The sequence below is a fragment of the Mus musculus genome, chromosome 2 (assembly GCF_000001635.26).
Source record: "Mus musculus strain C57BL/6J chromosome 2, GRCm38.p6 C57BL/6J".
NCBI lineage: Eukaryota > Metazoa > Chordata > Mammalia > Rodentia > Muridae > Mus > Mus musculus.
The window spans coordinates 86,985,195-87,006,178 of NC_000068.7; the positions used below are offsets into that span (position 1 = coordinate 86,985,195).

At 35.1% G+C, this 20,984-nt stretch overlaps 2 protein-coding genes across 2 annotated transcripts; one reads left to right on the forward strand and one right to left on the reverse strand.

Moving 5' to 3' along the window:
- Nucleotides 1-3,047: 3,047 nt before the first annotated feature.
- On the reverse strand, nt 3,048-3,980 carry Olfr1101 (olfactory receptor 1101). Its single transcript, NM_146591.2, has one exon. It carries the CDS (start codon nt 3,978-3,980, stop codon nt 3,048-3,050), a length of 933 nt encoding a protein of 310 aa, NP_666802.2.
- A 12,757-nt stretch (nt 3,981-16,737) lies between these two features.
- Olfr1102 (olfactory receptor 1102) lies at nt 16,738-17,800 on the forward strand. The gene has a single exon (NM_207154.2). The coding sequence runs from the start codon at nt 16,777-16,779 to the stop codon at nt 17,749-17,751; it is 975 nt and encodes a 324-aa protein (NP_997037.2). The 5' UTR covers nt 16,738-16,776; the 3' UTR covers nt 17,752-17,800.
- Nucleotides 17,801-20,984: the final 3,184 nt, after the last annotated feature.

Sequence of the window (20,984 nt, forward strand, 5' to 3'; positions counted from 1 at the left end):
ACTCACACAATATGTACTCACTGATAAGTGGATATTAGCTCTAAACCTAGGATACCCAAGATATAAGATATAATTTGCTAAACACATGAAACTCAAGAAGAATGAAGACTGAAGTGTGGACACTATGCCCCTCCTTAGATTTGGGAACAAAACACCCATGGAAGGAGTTACAGAGACAAAGTTTGGAGCTGAGATGAAAGGATGGACCATGTAGAGACTGCCATATCCAGGGACCCACCCTATAATCAGCATCCAAACGCTGACACCATTGCATACACTAGCAAGATTTTATTTAAAGGACCCAGATGTAGCTGTCTCTTGTGAGACTATGCCGGGGCCTAGCAAACACAGAAGTGGATGCTCACAGTCAGCTAATGGATGGATCATGGGGCTCCCAATGGAGGAGCTAGAGAAAGTAGCCAAGGAGCTAAAGGGATCTGCAACCCTATAGGTGGAACAGCATTATGAACTAACCAGTACCCCGGAGCTCTTGACTCTAGCTGCATATATATCAGAAGATGGCCTGGTCGGCCATCACTGGAAAGAGAGGCCCATTGGACTTGCAAACTTTATATGCCCCAGTACAGGGGAACACCAGGGCCAAAAAGGGGGAGTGGGTGGGCAGGGGAGTGGGAGTGGGTGGATATGGGGGACTTTTTGTATAGCATTGGAAATGTAAATGAGTTAAATACCTAATAAAAAATGGAAAAAAAATAAAACATGTCTTTACATGTAGGCCAGATTGGCCTCAGACTATTCCATTCTCTTGATACATCCTCTAGGTGATGATAATAGACACCTGTGCCACAGTCTAGCTCAGCAATGTTACTCATTTCAATGCAACGGATGATGTAGTAAACCATGAAGATATACATGTTCCAAAATTAGCACAGTGATGATAAAACCCAGGGATTTGAGCACCTAATCTGAGGTATCAGAATCATAGCCTGCTTCAAATTCATAGAGAGAATGAAGTAGGCAATGGCTTTCAAGTGAATTTGAACAATATTGATTAACAAAAAATGCACTAAGATTAGGTTTTTATATATTTTATTATAGATTGATATTTTATTAGTAGGATAAAATATGATAATGTAGCATATATTATAACTATGTGTTTTACACACTTTGAATTTTATGGGTATACAGGGTTATAGATCTCTAAAGTTACACTAAATGTGTTGATTTCAATGTGCACTTGTGTGTACAAATTATACACATACATTCATATTTATATAATCACTGGAGTTCCTAAGAATGTAAGTGGATTCTGAATCATTTGACTCATAGAATCAATGAAATGAAATGAGAATATATGGAGACAATGAGACTAATTTGGCATTGAAAACCATGGCGAAAATACTCAGATGAAATCAACTCACAACACATAATTTTGCATGTCCAGTCTGTAAAAGACTGTCGGACATATTTTCATTGATTAATATGAATAACATAAATATCCATTTTCTCAAGCATATTATTTTGTGTAGAAGCACAGACTTTGGTCTCCCTTGAACATTTTCATAATTGAAATATATACTCAATATTTTACCATTAGAATTTTATGTAGCGTGGCCTGTCTTCTGAGGACATTTTACAAAGGCCTTTCTTTCATATACTTTGTACCAGATTAAGTCATTTTTATATTTCATATTGTATTACTTTAAGCAAATAAAATAAGTTCAATTAATAACAGTTTTGCATGAATATGGGTGCATGGGTGTATATGAGTGCATGAACTAAACAAGATATAAATAGTGGATGAATTTTCCCTTGTAAAAAATGAAATAAGTTGAGTGATAATTATGATGAATACTTATTTGTATTTAAAATAATTTTTTCTGTCATGTCTTAACTTCAGCTCCCCTTTCTACCATTACTCTGAGCTCATATTCACCTCTCCTCTCTCCCAGATCCACTCCCCCTCTGTTAACATTCAGAAAAGAAGGTAAAAGAAACAAAAGCAAACAAACTAAAACAAGATACAATAAAACAAGGCAAAAGGCCTTGTACATAGGCTGTACAAGGCAAGCCAACAGGAGGGAAAGTGTCCTAAGATCAGGCTAAAAAGGCAAAGACACTCCTCCTTCTGTTGTTAAGAGTCTCAAAGAAACACCAAGCTAACAACAATAAGATATATGGTGCAGACCCCTGCAGACAGGATACTTTCTGCTTTACCCTCTGTGGGCAAGCCCATGTTGAGCCTTGCTTAGTAGAATCAGTGGGCCGTGTTCTGCTAGAGTCCTTTATCTCTTCTGACTCCTACATTCTTTCCTGTTCCTCCTCCCTGGGGTTCCCCAGTCTCTGTTGGGGGGGGGGGTGAACCAGTAGAGACCTCAAATTTTGACTGTCTCTCCACATGATGCAGAGGAGCCACTCTAGTAGTGACTGACAAGAAATCAATCTCTGAGTATACCAGAATATTAGCAGGGATCATTCACTTTTTTTTCCTAGTCATGTTTGGTTCTAGTCTAGGTGTCTGAGGTATCTTGTCTCCTGTTGCTTGCCATCCAGGCATGCACTTTCTCTTTTGGTGGGCCTCAAGTTAAATCAGACATTGGTTAGCCAAACCCACAATTCTGTGCCAAAATTGCCCCACCACACCTTCTAGCTAGGAGAGATTATAGGTTGAAAGTTATATTACTGGGATTGTGTCTAGGTTTCTTATTCCATAGCATTCAAAGTACCAAAGAGACTAGAAAGTAAAGACACTGCTTCTTACATTTCATGGTGCCCTTTGTCTTACAGAATCTTTTCAGTTTCATGAGGTCACATGTATTATTTGTTGACATTAGTACCTGCTCTTCTGATATTTGTGTATCCACAATGTTGTCTCCTATGCCAATGGGCATATAACTGTTCCCCCTTTCTCTTATATCCAGTTCAATGTGTGTGGTTTTATTTTGAGGTGTTTGATCCATTTAGACTTGATTTTGATCTTTAAAATCTTAACAGAAAAAAATTCAATTGAACTTCAATAAGAAATTTTAATCATAATTGGTGATAAAAAGACACTAAAATCTTTGTTTTATTGAGGGATTAAAGTTTTATCGTATGGACATAAACACTTTTGCTAAAAGTCTTTTCATTGCCTTTTTTACGTCTTTGTTCCTGAGACTGTAGATGATGGGATTCAGCATGGGGATGACAACGGCATAAAATGTAGATACTATCATGTCATGCTCTAATGTGTAGCTGGAACTTGGTCTCATATACATGAAAAAGATTGTTCCATAATATATGGACACGCCAGTGAGGTGAGAGCCACATGTAGAGAACACTTTTTGCCTCCCCTCAGCAGAATGCATCTTCAAGATAGCAAACAGGATAAAACTATAAGAGACGATGATGATTAAGATAGTGACTACCTCAATGGAGCTCACAAAGATGAAGAGTAGAAGCTCATTCATTTTAGTATCAGAGCAAGAAATAGCCAGTAAAGGGGGAATATCACAGAAAAAATGCTTAATTTCATTAGAGTCACAAAACGACAAGCTAGCAGTGGCTGCTGTATGGATAGATGCATGCAAAATACCACCAACATTGGAGGCAATGATGAGTGACATGTAGACTCTGGGTGACATGTTCACTGCATACAGAAGTGGGTTGTAAATAGCTACATAGCGGTCATAAGCCATTGCAGCCAAGAGAAAACACTCTGTGGTTCCACAGCTAACAGCAAGAAACATCTGTGCTACACATCCAAGGAATGAAATGACTTTTCTCTTTGACATAAAATCTATTAGCATTTTGGGGGTGATAATGGTAGAAAAACAAGTATCTATGAATGATAAAACACCTAGAAAATAGTACATTGGGTTGTGGAGCTGAGAATCCCCAATGACTACTGAGATCAGTCCTATGTTTCCCATGAGTGTGAAAAGATAAATCATTAGAAATAAGAAAAAAAGACTGATCTGAAGTTCAGCATTGTCTGTGAGGCCCCTCAGGATGAAAAGAGACACAGTGACATTCTCCATGCTGAAGTCTCAGACAGCTATTTTAAAATCATTCAGAGTACCTTCCCCCTTTCAGTTATCAACTGATGGTATAAATGCCCAGGTGCAAATACTGAATGTACTGGAAGGTATGTGTTCATGCTCTGGTGAACTCTTGTTGTGCTTAAAGCCATCAGTTCTAACAGTCATTTTATCCCTGCATTCAATTACTTATTTTCATTTTAAATTCAATGAAAATCAAAGTTGAGGATCAAGAGTAGTAGTATAAGCTGGAAACTTGGTAGACTGTCGGAACCTGAAAGTCATCCTCACAATTATGAGAATAGTTTGAAGCACACGAGACTGTTAAAACAAAAAAAGGAAACAAATTGAGAAGGTAAAATTTTCTCTTACATTCAAGATAATAAAACATTCTGTTAGTAACAGTGCACAGGAATCAAGTGTAGATATCTAGGTCTTTCAGCTATTTTGTAAAATTATTTGCTATAATCTTCTCTCCTATAGAATGTGAAGTGGATTTCACAACATATGTATAAACATTGAAGAAAAAAAACATGTTAAGAGCATTGTTGTAGAAAGCTATTTTAGTTGTACAACATGATGGATTAAGATGATATAGAAAAAGAATCATACATCATATTGTACACAGTATTTTAAAATCTCTTTTAGATATTATTTAATATGTTAATAAAATTGGTAGCTGGTGAGATGGCTCACAGAATAAAGTCCTAAATGCCAAACTGGAAATCTAAATAAAATTCCTGAAAATTCACATGCTGCAAGGAACCAAAGACTCCAAGGTTTCCTCTGATGTCCACATACATGCCTTGCGACATTCATAACACATTCCCCTAAAAATGTAACAAAATATATGCATTTTACATAAATGACTAGATTAACAAAACTGATAAATAATTGAAGAAGAAAATGGGACACGACCATTACATGACAATATATCAAACCTCTTAAATTCTTTTCACACTATCTGTTACCAGCCATAATCAATAAATTAGTTAGACTTACCCAAGGCCTGCCTCAAGCTATTGGTGTCATCTATGTTAGAAGAGGCTTTTGATTTTAATTAGTAAAAAAAGAATGAAGTCACATATTAACAAGCTCTGGGGCAGAATTCCAGGTTGCCTTAAAGAACTGTCAATATACTGAAAAATATCGTGGTAGTATTTTTTAAAATGTCAAAGAAATTGTTGTAAAATGAAGTACTTATCTCCATTCTCTCTGTTCCTCCCTTCTTCCCCATCTTCCTCCCTCCTTCTCTTTTATTCTCCTCTACTCTCTTTCTAATCTTGTTTTTTTTTTTTCTTTCCTTTACATCCCAATTTTTCTTCCATTACTCATTCTTTTCATTTAAAATATTGGAACAACTACAGTAGAAGATTTTAAATGGATACATATGTATGTAATTAAATGACAAATCCCATGTCAGTAGTGACTTGGAGACAAGGATACCTAACGTTAAAAAACAGAATTGATAAGAAGAACAAGGGTCAAATAAGTTTCAGTTACATAAATTGTGAATTTCTGTGGCAAATAAAAATTAAGTATGAAATAATGCAAGCAGGGAAAATCCGTTATACTTTTATGTATTATTCTTTGTGAAAACAAAATAAAAGAAACCAAAAAAAATTGGTTTTTACATTATATCAAATGCTGTTTCCAAAAATATCTTCAGGTGAATCTGTTTTCTCTTCTTGTGCAAGTTCCTCACTGACTATGCTTCAACATGGCATTCTGCTTCATCAGAAAAATAAAGAACATATCCTATTTACCACTCTAAGCATAAATTACACATTTAAAAATATTCCTTGTTGGTTTTCCACATGTGCTCACATTGACTTAGGCAGAGTTCTGCATAAACATGATTTCAGTAAATATGTCATAGTCACCATTTTAATAGGTGTTAATTTACATTTATTCTTGATATTTAATAATAAAACAGTTCAGTACACAATACCATGTTTTATATTGAATTGTAGATTTCCTAAAATGTTCTAAGTGTAGGCTTAAAAATGTATCCTACCTGTGGAAGATCAAATACAGATTTAATTACAGGGCAAATATGGTTCTCTGAGATTGTTTATATTTGCTGACTTTGTATGAAACCCAAAGGAAATTCTCCTGGGAACGAATAATTCTAATTATATTCCATTTCAGTATGCAATGTGGTAATTTAGCGATAGAAAAAGATAAGTGGTTAGAAAATAGTATAGCACATGCAGACAGTTATAGATCATAAAAAGAAAACAATTGTCAAAATTATGAATTAGGAAAATAAGTATTTTTAGTATTTAATAGGAAATCTTAAAATACAAGCCGAAAATTTTACCACATAGCTTTAATAGTGAGTCATAATTTGTTTCATGGTGCATGTGCATGGTCTAGGCTGTTTATACAGCAATAGGTTAGCGATTATGATGAGTTTTAACATGCAATCATAACATTCCTTGCAAGGTACAGCACAGATAATTGGAGTTATTTTCTATTATTCAGAGCCTTTGTAGTCTACCCAATTAAAATTCCTATTAAAAATTAAAGTTTGAGAATATTAGAGTATTATTCCTCCCCAGTGAAAGACAAATATAAATGCTACTTCCCATATTGTATGGCACAATATTTTAATCACAGTACTTAAGAGACAGAGGCAGGCAGATCTCTGTTTACTTCAAGTCCAATTTAGCTTTTAGAGAAACTTCTATGACAGCCAAGACTACACAAACAAATCCTGTCTCATAAAACAAAGACAAAAAAATTATAATGCTAGAAATATGAGTAGAAAAAAAGCAATCGAATACTTCTTAAGATGTTGTAAAGCTTGATATGTCAAAGATTAGGATTCTAAAGTTTAATCTAATCACTTGAAGTATTATGCATAGTTGCAAACATACCTATATTGTTCCTCATACACATATATGTATGTGCTCCCATGAAAGTGAACCATATGTACTCAGCAAGTGTTTAGCCACTAAGCCAGGTCCCATCACAGCTGTTAGTAAATGTAAATAAAGATACTGTAGTAACTGTGACCATGGTTTATGTGGAATATAAACTGTACTGACTAGTTTTGCTTTTTGTTTTTTATCTTTTTTATTATTTTTTTAATGTTAACTTGACACTCTATAATCATCTGAGAGGAGAAAAGCCTCAACTGAAAAGATGCCTTCATAAGATCAGGCTGTAAGAAGACTATCATGTAACACATTTTCTTTTTAAGATATGATGAAGGTTTATTTATATTTTTTGGTTGTTTTTTCCCCCCTAAGGTCAACATTTTTCCCCCTGATCTTTATTTTTATTAAACTATTTTATTTTCTTCATTCCAAATGTTGCCCCCCCCTGGTCCTCCCTCCCAGAATTCTGGTCTTCACACAAACCCCCCATTGACTCTGAAAAGATCCTTCACCCTCTCATCTGACCATTCCCACTTCACCCCCACCCAGCACTCCTCTTCCCTGGGGCATCAAGTTTCTACAGAATTAGAAGCATCGTCCATCACTGAAGCCAGACAAGGCAGTTCTCTGCTACAAATGTTTCAGGGACCATGGGCCAGCCCATTAATTCTCTTTGGTTGGTGGCTTAATCTCTGGGAGTTTGAGGAGTCTGGCTTAGTTTATATTGTTGTTATTCCTTTGGGGTTGCAATCCCCTTCAGCTTCTTCAATCCTTCCCCTAACACTTCCATAGGAGTCTGCAACCTCAGTCTAATGGTTGGCTGGAAATATCTGCATCTGTGTCAGTTAGCTGCTGTAAAGCCCCTCAGCGGACAACCATGCTAGGCTCTTGTCTGCAAGCACAAGGGTCAGTAATAGTGTCAGTGTTTGGTGCCTGCCAATGTAATGGATCCCAAGTTGGGACAGTTACTGGATGAGTTTTCCTTCTCTGCTTCATTTTACATGCAGCCCCAGAGGGTAGGGATGGGATGAACCTCTAGAAAGTCCCTGAGATGTGGAAAATGAGAGGCTTCCAGGACTCAGTGGGGATGACCTTAGTAGAAATGCCCAACTGTGGGGAGATGGAACCTGAAGAGACCACTTCCAGTATATAGGGCCACCAGTGGAAGAATGGGACCACCCTCATATATTCAATTTTTTCCCAATTCTAAGAAGGGGAAAAGTATCCACACTTTGGTCTTTGTTCTTCTTGAGTTTCATGTGTTTCACAAATTGTATCTTATATCGTGGGTATTCTACGTTTCTGTGCTAATATCCACTTATCAGTGAGGATATATCATGTGAGTTCTTTTGTGATTGGGTAACCTCACTCAGGATGATGCCCTCTAGGTCCATCCATTTGCCTAGGAATTTCATAAATTCATTCTTTTTTTTTATTACGTATTTTCCTCAATTACATTTCCAATGCTATCCCAAAAGTCCCCCCACACCCTCCCTTCCCACTCCCCTACCCACCCATTCCCATTTTTTGGCACTGGCATTCCCCTGTACTGGGGCATATAAAGTTTGCCTGTCCAATGGGCCTCTCTTTCCAGTGATGGCCGACTAGGCCATATTTTGATACATATGCAGCTAGAGTCAAGAGCTCTGGGGTACTGGTTAGTTCATAATGTTGTTCCATCTACAGGGTTACAGAACTCTTTAGCTCCTTGGATACTTTCTCTAGCTCCTCCATTGGGGGCTCTGTGATCCATCCAATAGCTGACTGTGAGCATCCACTTCTGTGTTTGCTAGGCCCCGGCCTAGTCTCACAAGAGACGACTATATCACGGTCCTTGCAACAAACACTTGCTATTCTTTTTAATAGCTGAGTAGGACTCCATTGTGTAAATGTACCACATTTTGTGTATCCATTCCTCTGTTGAGGGGCATCTGGGTTCTTTCCAGCTTCTGGCTATTATAAATAAGGCTGCTATGAACATAGTGGAGCATGTGTTCTTCGTACCAGTTGGAACATCTTCTGGATATATGCCCAGGAGAGGTATTGTGGGATCCTCCGGTAGTACTATGTCCAATTTTCTGAGGAACCACCAGACTGACTTCCAGAGTGGTTATACATGCTTGCAATCCCACCAACAATGGAGGAGTGTTCCTCTTTCTCCACATCCTCGCCAGCATCTGCTGTCACCTGAATTTTTTATCTTAGCCATTCTGACTGGTATGAGGTGGACTCACAGTGTTGTTTTACTTTGCATTTTCCTGACGATTAAGGATGCTGAACATTTTTCAGGTGCTTCTCAGCCATTCGGTATTCCTCAGGTGAGAATTCTTTTTTTTTTCATTTTTTATTATGTATTTAGCCCATTTACATTTCCAATGCTATACCAAAAGTCCCCCATACCCACCCACCCCCACTCCCCTACCCACCCACTCCCCCTTTTTGGCCCTGGCATTTCCCTGTACTGGGGCATATAAAGTTTGCATGTCCAATGGGCCTCTCTTTCCAGTGTTGGCCGACTAGGCCATCTTTTGATACATATGCAGCTAGAGTCAAGAGCTCCGGGGTACTGGTTAGTTCATAATGTTGTTCCACCTATAGGGTTGCAGATCCCTTTAGCTCCTTGGGTTCTTTCTCTAGCTCCTCCATTGGGAGCCCTGTGATCCACCCATTAGCTGACTGTGAGCATCCACTTCTGTGTTTGCTAGGCCCCGGCATATTCTCACAAGAGACAGCTACATCTGGGTCCTTTCGATAAAATCTTGCTAGTGTATGCAATGGTGTCAGCGTTTGGATGCTGATTATGGGGTGGATCCCTGGATATGGCAGTCTCTACATGGTCCATCCTTTCATCTCAGCTCCAAACTTTGTCTCTGTAACTCCTTCCAAGGGTGTTTTGTTCCCACTTCTAAGGAGGGGCATAGTATCCACACTTCAGTCTTCATTTTTCTTGAGTTTCATGTGTTTAGGAAATTGTATCTTATATCTTGGGTATCCTAGGTTTTGGGCTAATATCCACTTATCAGTGAGTACATATTGTGTGAGTTCCTTTGTGAATGTGTTACCTCACTCAGGATGATGCCCTCCAGGTCCATCCATTTGGCTAGGAATTTCATAAATTCATTCTTTTAAATAGCTGAGTAGTACTCCATTGTGTAGATGTACCACATTTTCTTTGTTTAGCTCTGAGCCCCATTTTTTAATAGGGTTATTTGTTTTTCTGGAGTCCACCTTCTTGAGTTCTTTATATATATTGGATATTAGTCCCCTATCTGATTTAGGATAGGTAAAGATCCTTTCCCAATCTGTTGGTGGCCTTTTTGTCTTATTGACAGCATCTTTGCCTTACAGAATCTTTGGAATTTTATGAGGTCCCATTTGTCGATTCTCGATCTTACAACACAACCCATTGCTGTTCTATTCAGGAATTTTTCCCCTGTGCCCATATCTTCTAGGCTTTCCCCCACTTTCTCCTTTATAAGTTTTAGTGTCTTGGTTTTATGTGGAGTTCCTTAATCTACTTAGATTTGACCTTAGTACAAGGAGATAGGAATGGATCAATTCACATTCTTCTATATGATAACCGCCAGTTGTGCCAGCACCATTTGTTGAAAATGCTGTCTTTTTTCCACTGGATGGTTTTAGCTCCCTTGTCAAAGATCAAATCAGAATAGTTTCTGTCCAAAAGAAATGTAAGGCTCTTTTTTTTTTTTTTTTTTTTTTTGGCATTGATCTGAGAGGAGGGCCACGTCCACTGTGGTTGGTGCCACCACCTGGGGTCATGATCCTGGGTTCTATAACAAAGCAGGCTAAGCAAGCCATGAGGAGCAAGCAAGTAAGCAGCACTGCTCCTTGGCCCCTGCATCTGCTCCTCCAACCAGGTTCCAGCCTAATTCCTCCTCAAGTTGCCTTTTGTCATGGTTTTTTATCACAGTAGAAACAACTAGTGCATAAACGTATTAGTCATTTCCATAAATGGTAAGCAGTGTTATTATGGAACCACAAGGAAAACTGTGCTGAAAGTTTTATCTTTTCCAATCTTTTTTTTAATTTTGTTTTTTTATTTGTTTTTGTTTTGTTTCAGTTTTTTTGTTTTTTGTTTTTGTTTGTTTGTTTGTTTTTTGTTTGGGTTTTTTTTTTTTTTTTTTTTTTTTTTTTTTTTTTTTTTTTTTTTGAGACAGGCTTTCTCTGTATAGCCCTGGCTGTCCTGGAACTCACTTTGTAGACCAAGCTGGCCTTGAACTCAGAAATCTGCCTGCCTCTGCTTCCTAAATGCTGGGATAAAAGTCTTGCACCACCACACCCAGCTTCTTCTTTTCCAATCTTTACATAACTTTGAATTTTCATAAACTACACATGAAAGTCCTACTGTTTTACAACAGCAACATCAGCACGCTGCAGGTAGCTTGGCAGGTTCATTCAATTTTGCTTGGGTGTTTCTGTTATTTTAATTTGCATTTACTGACCAATGAGGTCTGAAGAATATTTTCAAACATTTCTCAATTTGTATGTGTTACTTTGCTTGTTTGTGACAGGATTCCTCTATGGGACCATTATGGCCCTGATCTCTGTGTTCTCATGTTTTTATTTTAAATGCTGTAAAGATGGGTTCTCATGTCTAGCTTCATGTGACTTTTCGTCTTCTGTACATCTTCTCTCTTAAGATGCTCCCTCCACATTAGATGGCTCTATTCATATTTTATTAATGGTTTGTTTTGCTACTGGTGAATTTCAAATGTTAATCCTATATTTTGGGGAATCAGTCTTTAATTAATATGTCTTTTCCTAATAGTACTTTTCTTGTCTATGTGTTGTTTGTAGTCAATTTGTATAAATTCGTAAAAATTTATTTTGTTTCATTAGTTTTGGATGTCATTCAGAGTGGTTATGAGATACACTAAGGAAATACTATTTCCTCTGGGTCAGAGAATAGAAACAATTTTTTGCTCTAGGTGAAGACATCACATTTTGGACTAGTTCAAAGATTAGAATAGTGTCTATTATTTTTCCCTCTAAAACTTAATCCAACTTAGCCTACCAATCATCTTGTCAAGAGATATGGATGTCTGATTTACATAGCACTGTGTTAAGGGGGTGGGAAAAACAAATAGTCTCATATATTAATCCTGTGTTTGTTCTTCTAGAAACATTTCCATCAGGATAGTTGTTTGTGGAGCCACTATTATGTAACTGATAAATCTGGCTAGCTACTTTCCAAGTTAAGAAAAGCCTAAACACACCACACTTTTTTTTTTGTTTTGTTTTTGTTTTTGTTTTTGTTTTTGTTTTATCTCTTGTTTGTTTTAAAGCTTGATATCCCTTTTCTGGCTTTTCATCCTTTCTCTGATTCTGTCCTTTAGTAACCACCATTCATTGCTTACAAATGATGTGCCATTTGTTCTCCCTTCATTCTCACCTTTCTCCAGATAGCTCCCAGAGTTGATAACTTGCTAGTTAAGTTTAATATAGAATCTCTCTCTCTGAAGCTTTAACAATAATGCCTTTGAGCTTCCTCTGTTCTTTATTCCCAGGAATAATCAAGAAAGAGGTAGCCAGAATTTCCTAATAATATTTTTAAAAATAGCTGTTGTATGTTAAGATGCATACATGGAGAAATTAGCATTTGGAACACCCAAAACAAATTAGCCTCCTAAGCCATAAAACATACCCTTAACTGCCAATACTCTAAGATAATAAAACAATGTTCTATTCAAATAATTTTAGTTATTTATATGTTTCCATAATTATCATAATGTTTCTTTCTCAGAAGAATACAGCTTAATTATGTACACTTGTATATTATCTAATCCAATACATTTTTATACTTTAAATCTATCTCTCATATGAACTGAAAGTATAATGTTTTAAATTTATATATTAGTTAGTAATCTTTATTGAAAGATTACATATATTCTAATAAACTGTGTTTATATAATAGCTTTATTTGTGTATGTTTTAGTAGTAAGTATTATATTTCAAGAGAGGAAGCTGGATTTTTTGGATTTATTAGGTCTGTGACACAGAATTAGAGCTAGAATTGTGTTTTTAACCATTAAATTTGTTTTTCAGGCACAAGCATATGCTTTTTCTATTGAGTGTTAATTGGTTGCAATATCTAACTTTTCTTCCAACCATTTGTATTGTTTTATAAAGAAATTGCATTTTTGAAAGTTATTCACTTGCTTACTGTGGGGAAACAAAGGCACATGGGTACTGTTCTTTCCCTAATGAGTTTCAGTGTGTTCTTCCTTGGGATGTCCCTGAGGACTTCTAGGGTGCTCAAGGGAATAAGGATATAAGGAAGGAGGGGATATGTAATGTTTAGACTTTGCCTCCCTTGACTGAAACATATTTTCTAAAGGTAAGAAGAAATATTTCCTATTGCATATGAAATAGTTCAAAGATATAACCTTTCTTTTAAAATTGAAATGTCTGTGTACTATTATTAAAATATTGATAGAAGGCTGCATTGAGGATACATTGTATCCTTTGTATGGCTGCATTGGCCATACAAAGGGGTAGAATGTTCCACACATGTTGCTCATACATACCTGTTAAGGATTTTCTTTAACACACTTGATAAAGCATAGTACAAGAAAAGGAAACTATTCAAGAACATATGCATAATTTAGAAAAACCACAAACCAGCCTTTGGTTACTTACCATTTAAATATTTACTATAATTTTCCTTATTAAGGTTTTAAATATTATGGATTTATTGTTCTACATGAAAATTAGTCAAATCAAAGACTGATTTGTGAAATAATTTGAAAAAGTGGAAGAATTATTTTATGTTGTTTCTAGAGAAATAATATTTCCATGTTATGATATGTCAAGAGTTTTTACCAAAAAAAAGAAAAAAAAAAAAAAAAGGACATGAATCCTAACTTTGTTGTGAACTATATGAGCACACCAGGTTCTTAAACTAGACCACTGAAACTTTTCTCATCAATTAAACAGTATTGAATCATTTCTTTAGCACGTTTTAATATAAATTTTAAGTATACAAAAGACAACAAACTTTACATGCCGTTTCCCTAGCAATAGCTAATTATATAAAAGTCATCACCGTGGCTTTTCTCCTCATGCTCTCTGTCTTAGGAATACAGTTCTTGCTTATGTCCAGGGTTTCTGTTTCGTAATTTATTATATTTTGTAAAAATAAATAAATAAAAATCTCTAAATTCTTCATCATCCTACTACAGGTCAAATATGTCAAACACCTGCTCATGCACACACACACATGTGCAAGCAAGTGCACACACACAATTTGCTCTAGCTTCCTAAAATATTTAGTGGAAACTTTTGTGTTTGTGTTTGAAGATCCTTAGAGAAAGTGTCTGAATTTCCCAATTAATATCAGCCACACCTCCTCCTGTGTCTCACAGTGAATGACACAGTTGCTATAGTGAGGCACTTTCCAAAATAATTAGTTCTGTATCAGGTAAAGAAATTAAAGACTGTTACTATATTAGAAAATGTTGCTCTGAGTATCAATCAACATGTCCAAGATATTTTATAAAGATTCCCACCCATTTCGACACTGATCAGATGAAGGACACTTAAAAATTGCATGCATAATTTCTACTTGCTCATGGTTTTATTCACCCAATTCATATTGTGTTCTAGGTTTTACCCCCAAAATTATATATTTCATGATGTTTTAAAACTGTAGTTTGAACAAGTATGATTTTTTAGTAACAAGTACAATTTTTATCATGTTCCTTTAATATGCATGCTTATTTGTTTGTAATCATATAAATACTTTTACAGTAATTCAGGGACTAGAGAGATGATCACATCTTTAAGATTGCTTACTGAGAGGATTCAAATTCAATTTATAGCACCAACATCAGTTATCTCAGAACCTCCTATAACTCCAGCTCCAAGAGTTATAATTTTTTGACACTCTGATTATCTGTCTACATGTGATACATACTCACAGAGATACATATATTAAAATTATATATACATATACATTTATATACATATATATGTATATATACTTTATAAATAAAATTTTATACATATATTAAAACATAATTTATATATTATATATATTATATATGCTATATATAATATATCTATATGTCTGTGTCTATCACATAAGTTAAGTTAATTTACCATGACAGTGTCAATAACCTTACATTTTAAAGTTAAAAACCTGGAACATTAGGAAAAATGATGTTTTATTTGTTCATTTATAATTCTACCGCTTGCAAGTCTATTCTTTCTGTGTATTAGAAAAATCTTCTACTAAAAGACAGAACATTCTTTAGAAAAAAAAAGAATTCTCAATGGCTCTATTAACTGTCTTCTTCTCCATTTGAAGCTTCCATATGACAAAATACACTGTGTTTAGTACCAAATGAAAATTAATTAATTGACACACTAGATATTTCCCTCTGATAAATATAGTTTGGTACAAGTCTTTCTGAAAAAAAAAATAGGCTTTCAATACAAAACATTCCATTTTCATTCTTGATTGTTTTTTCCTTTAGAAAACTAGTATTACCAAATTTGCTATTTGAATAAGTAAAGTGCATCCACCAATTCTAAATAGCCAAATTAATAGCAAAGAGAAAAAAAAGTGCTTTGAATAAGATCACATTGGGTTAAAGGGCAAAGAGATCCTGTAACCTCTGCGACACACTTCTGTCCATCTTCAGAATTCTGACATAAGTTGAACAGAGAACCAGAGGATCATTCACATCTAAGTGGTCCCTGTAAGTTGTGGTTCCATCATTACCAGGGCTCTATGTTTATCCTATACAATGGACTGAAAAATTGTTGAAATTGTGGGAAATTGATTTCATGGTGACAGCTCTTCCTTTTGGTTGGTAAATTTTCCCTCTCCCAGCACCAATCTCATGAGACATTCACATTTCTCTGAGGTCCATATTTTCAGTAGACTGAAAATAGATTGAGAAACACACACATGTTGGAATATCTTCTCTTTGCCAGTCGTTGCATCAGGAACTGCATCTGGGCCCCTTGAATACAGACTGAGCACAATACTGACATGTCTTATCATTCTTCATTTGGAAATCTTGTTGGAAATAACATGGCATTTACTATTTTCATTTCAACAAAGCAAGTACTCTTCCATAGCATAATGATTAGTGAACATTTTGGTTGTAACAAGTTTGTGCTATGTATTGTGGTTTTGTTACTTAAGGAACAAATCACTGTGTGGAAGTAATTGTTGGTATTTATTGGGTCATGAATTTTTCTCCGTATTTTCAGATATTTCATTAGAGCCATATAACTTTCGTGATGTGTCTGTGAATAATTTTCACCCAAATTCTTTCAATGACTTTTTATTAATAATTAGTGTATTATCCAATTAATCTCACACTAGTATTAACTTGAAAGCCAGAAAAAAATAAAGTGGAAAATTAAGAGTTTACAAATTAACAATTGATGATGGTTGCACTTAAAATTAAAAAGTAATAAGCAACAAGAACAAAAATAGGTCATAGCAAAGAAACCCTTTTTCTTTTAAAGATTTTAAAGAATATTCAAACTCTGCAGAAATATATCTCTGTCTAACACTTCCATGAGTGTGGAAAGGAAAAAGTGTCTGAAAACTGTATGAAGATGCTTTTGTGACAAAAGTATGGCATAAATTACTTATGGAAACATGAACACACACTATCTCAATTCTTTTTAATTGTGAACAGTTATGTTTGAATTGTGGGGAAAACTCGAGTTAACGTAACTGCATTGGCTATTTTTAACCTGACAATCAATCTTTCTTCACTGTATTTAAACAGAGTAATGCATCTACTCAGACTCACTTTACCAACATTCTCACCAATGACAATGATCTTTCAAAATATGATGCAGATATGAATGAGTTTATTTTAAGTCTACAAAGCCGTCGTTTATAGAATCTGTAAGTAAAACAAGAAATGCCAAGGACTCCGTCATATACGAATACAAAAACTACACAGGTGAACAATGTGACTGAAATCACTGTCTTTATACTACTGGGATTCACAGATGATGTTGACATGAACATATTTTTATTTATCTTGTTTCTTGCAATATATGTTGTAACTCTGATTGGAAATCTAGGTTTGGTTGTATTGGTCATCGAGGATTCACGGCTCCACAACCCCATGTACTATTTTCTGACTGTTTTGTCATCCTTGGATGCCTGCTTTTCTTCAGTACTAACTCCCAAAATGTTGGTCAATTTCCTTTCAAAAAACAAATCCATTTCATTTGCTGGATGTGCAACACAGATGCTTCTCTTTGTAACATTTGGAACCACAGAATGCTTCCTTTTAGCAGCAATGGCTTATGACCGTTATTTGGCAATCTACAGCCCACTTCTGTATGCAGTAAGAATGTCTCCAAGGGTCTATGTACCACTCATTATTGCTTCCTATACTGGTGGAATTTTACATGCTACGATACACACAGTGGCTACTTTTAGCCTTTCTTTCTGTGGATCCAATGAAATTAGACATGTCTTTTGTGATATTCCTCCATTGCTTGCACTTTCTTGTTCTGACACCCACTTAAATCAACTTCTGCTCTTCTACTGTGCAGGCTCCATTGAACTAATCACCATCCTCATTGTCCTGGTCTCTTATGGATTTGTCCTGTTGGCCATTCTGAAGATTAATTCAGCTGAAGGAAGGAGAAAAATATTTTCTACATGTGGAGCTCACCTAACAGGTGTGTCTATTTTTCATGGGACAATCCTTTTCATGTATGTGAGACCAAGTTCCAACTACACACTTGAACAAGACATGGTAGTGTCAACATTTTATACCATTGTGATTCCCATGCTGAATCCCATCATCTACAGTTTGAGAAACAAAGATGTAAAAGAGGCAATGAGAAAGTTACTCAAGAGAAAATTGGTTCATGAATGAAACACGTTTTAAAAATTGATTAGAGTAAATCTAAAACTCAGGTTAGCTTATATGTACATCTTATATGAATCTCATACACCTTATATATCTAACATTTTCCAAAGTATTAATTAATCTTGAATAAAGTGTGTAGGATTATGAATATATGATTTAAAGAGATACATTTTATTTAAATCAAATATGTCAGTTAATTATTGGTGTATATATGATCCTACTGTTATTCTTCAAATTTTGCTGAAACATCATAATTTTATATATATTACAAACCCTTTATACATTATTTGGTACTATTGACTTTAATCATAGGCTTGTTTCCATTAAAGTCTTTCCTTTCAACTATAAAATTAGAGACATGGAATAGAAACTCCAAAACTGATGCAGAGAATATTTAGTGACATTATTAGGAAGATTTCCATATTTTAGCCATGCATATGAAATTATAGATTAAACATATCATCTTAAATTGGCTTCTATAAGTGTCTATTTGTTTATTACTACAGCTGGCCTGATTTAATGAAATAATAGTTTAACACTCAAAGTCCTTGATTAGTTCTCAAACATATCTTCCACTATGTATATAAGAAATTATCTTTCATTTGTTATAATTCCATAAAGCATACTCATGTCCAATAAAGTCCCATAATATGGAGAAACATTCACTTTAATTCAAGAATACATGTGTCATATTCATTTCTTTAGATTTATTTATATTACAAAATTGGTTTACATAAAAGTATTAATAATGGCATGTAATTTTATTTCATTTTATAAGATTTAGCTTATTCCCAGAGAGATCACTTTACTGTGTTTATGCTGGAAGTGGCAACATATTTAACCAAATAATGTTTTGAATTTGTAGAAAAATTCTCATGCCTCCATCAGAAAATCTCTTCCTCTGATAAAGATAGATAGTAGCATACAAAATCAGTGGCATAATCAATAACAATGGTTACAGTAATGATTTTATAATTTAATGACAAATTTGCTCAGAATTAAATCAAGAAAACGATCACTTAAACATTTAAGATGAGTAGGACTGCCGGGCTTATTATAATAGCATATTTTGGTTTTATTTTGTTTTTTGTTTTGTTTGGGGTTTTTTAACTTTCTTTTTTATTTTTATTTTTTAATTGGGTATTTATTTCATTTACATTTCCAATGCTATCCCAAAAGTCACCCACCTGCTCCTCCACCCACCCACTCCTACTTCTTTGCTCTGGCGTTCCCCTGTACTGAGGCAGATAAAGTTTGCAGGACCAAAGGGCCTCTCTTTCCACTGATGGCTGACTAGACCATCTTCTGATACATATGCAGCTAGAGACATGAGCTCTGGGGGGGGGGGGGGTACTGGGTAGTTCATATTGTTGTTCTACCTATAGGGTTGCAGATCCCTTTAGCTCCTTGGTTACTTTCTCTAGCTCCTCCTTTGGGGTCCCTGTGTTCCATCCAATAGCTGACTGTGAGCATCCACTTCTGTGTTTGCCAGGCACTGGCAGAGCCTCACAAGAGACAGCTATATCTGGGTCCTTTCAGCAAAATCTTGCTAGTGTATGCAATGGTGTCAGTGTTTGGAGGCTGATTATGGGATGGATCCCCGGATATGGCAGTCTCTAGATGGTCCATCCTTTCGTCTCAGCTCCAAACTGTGTCTCTGTAACTCCTTCCATGGGTGTTTTGTTCCCAATTCTAAGAAGGGGCAAAATACCCACACTTTGTTCTTCTGGAGTTTCATATGTTTAGCAAATTGTATCTTATATCTTGGGTATTCTAAGTATCTGGGCTAATATCCACTTATCAGTGAGTACATATTGTGTGAGTTCTTTTGTGATTGGGTTACCTCACTCAGAATAATGTCCTCCAAGTCCACCCATTTGCCTAGGAATTTCATAAATTCATTCTTTTAAATAGCTGAGTAGTACTCCATTGTGTAAACGTACCACATTTTCTGTATCAATTCCTCTGTTGAGGGGCATCTGGGTTCTTTCCAGCTTCTGGCTATTATAAATAAGGCTGCTATGAACATAGTGGAGCATGTGTCCTTCTTACTGGTTTGAACATCTTCTGGATATATGCCCAGGAGAGGTAGGTATTGTGGGATTCTTTTTGTATAAGAATGATATTACTTGAATAGTGATAGACAATGATATAGGTATAGACTCAAACAGTGGGGCACTCTTGAATATGAAGAAGAGATGCTACAGTAAATAATATAGTGACTTTGAATAAAGTATGTACCTCCTTTTGCTCCAGCTTCACCACTCTTCAATGTTAGTCTCTAAGTACATAATTGAGACCCTGCTATCAGTGGCTAGGACCAATCTAGTTGTCATACACAATAAACAGGCAGAGAAATATTGAGAATTTAGGGTTGTAATGAATGCCAAAGAATAAAAAATTAAATATAAAAATTGTATTTTGTTTATTTTTATTGTTTATTGTTATTTTTATTTTTATAAAAATACAATTTTATTGTGTTTTTATAATACAACACAAGGAAGAAAAATGCAATTTTAAATAGGTTAGTGAGGAAAAAATCATTAAAAATATAAGCAAACATGCCATAAAAATTGCAGTTGTGTTCAAGTAGAAAAAATAAATAAGAAAAATAGAAATATTCATAACAATACAAGGACAGTCTTCAGGGCAAAGAGGGATGACTTAGCATTTGAAAAGATGAGAATCAATGTTTTCTACCAGGAAATAAATTGAATTTTTTTTCCTTTTACTATTCACTTGATGAAAATTTTAATAAGTCTGTGAAAGTAAACAAAAACAACCAAAAACCTTACAATTTAGCAGTATAGTTCTGCTAAACAGTAGAAATCTGCATCTAAAATTATGTTTTAGGGAATGAACTGAGATGCTTCATCAATAATTTTCCAAAAGGAAATGTAGGTCCTCTGTCTAATACAGTAACAGAAAATGTTGAGTAGAATCTACATGCAGTCACACTTTCCTAATGTTTGGAAGGGAAACCATTAGAGTTTAAGAATATTCTAGCATGAATCTTAAATTTCTATTTGAACCATAAAAAAAAAAAAACAAAAAAAACAAAACAAAAAAAAAACAACAAAAAAAAAACACTAAAGACTGAAGGACATCTTTCTTTTGAGATGTTTTTGATTTAGTGTAATTTAACTATACACAACTTTTTGAGATTATAATATAATTATATTTCTCAATTTCCTTTTGTCCCTGCAAACTCTTTCCTATATTTCTTCCCACATTTTCAA

Excerpts from the sequence above, each read along its gene's own strand:
- Olfr1102 (NM_207154.2), top strand. The coding sequence starts at position 16,777 with ATGCCAAGGACTCCGTCATATACGAATACAAAAACTACACAGGTGAAC.
- Olfr1101 (NM_146591.2), bottom strand. The coding sequence starts at position 3,980 with ATGGAGAATGTCACTGTGTCTCTTTTCATCCTGAGGGGCCTCACAGAC.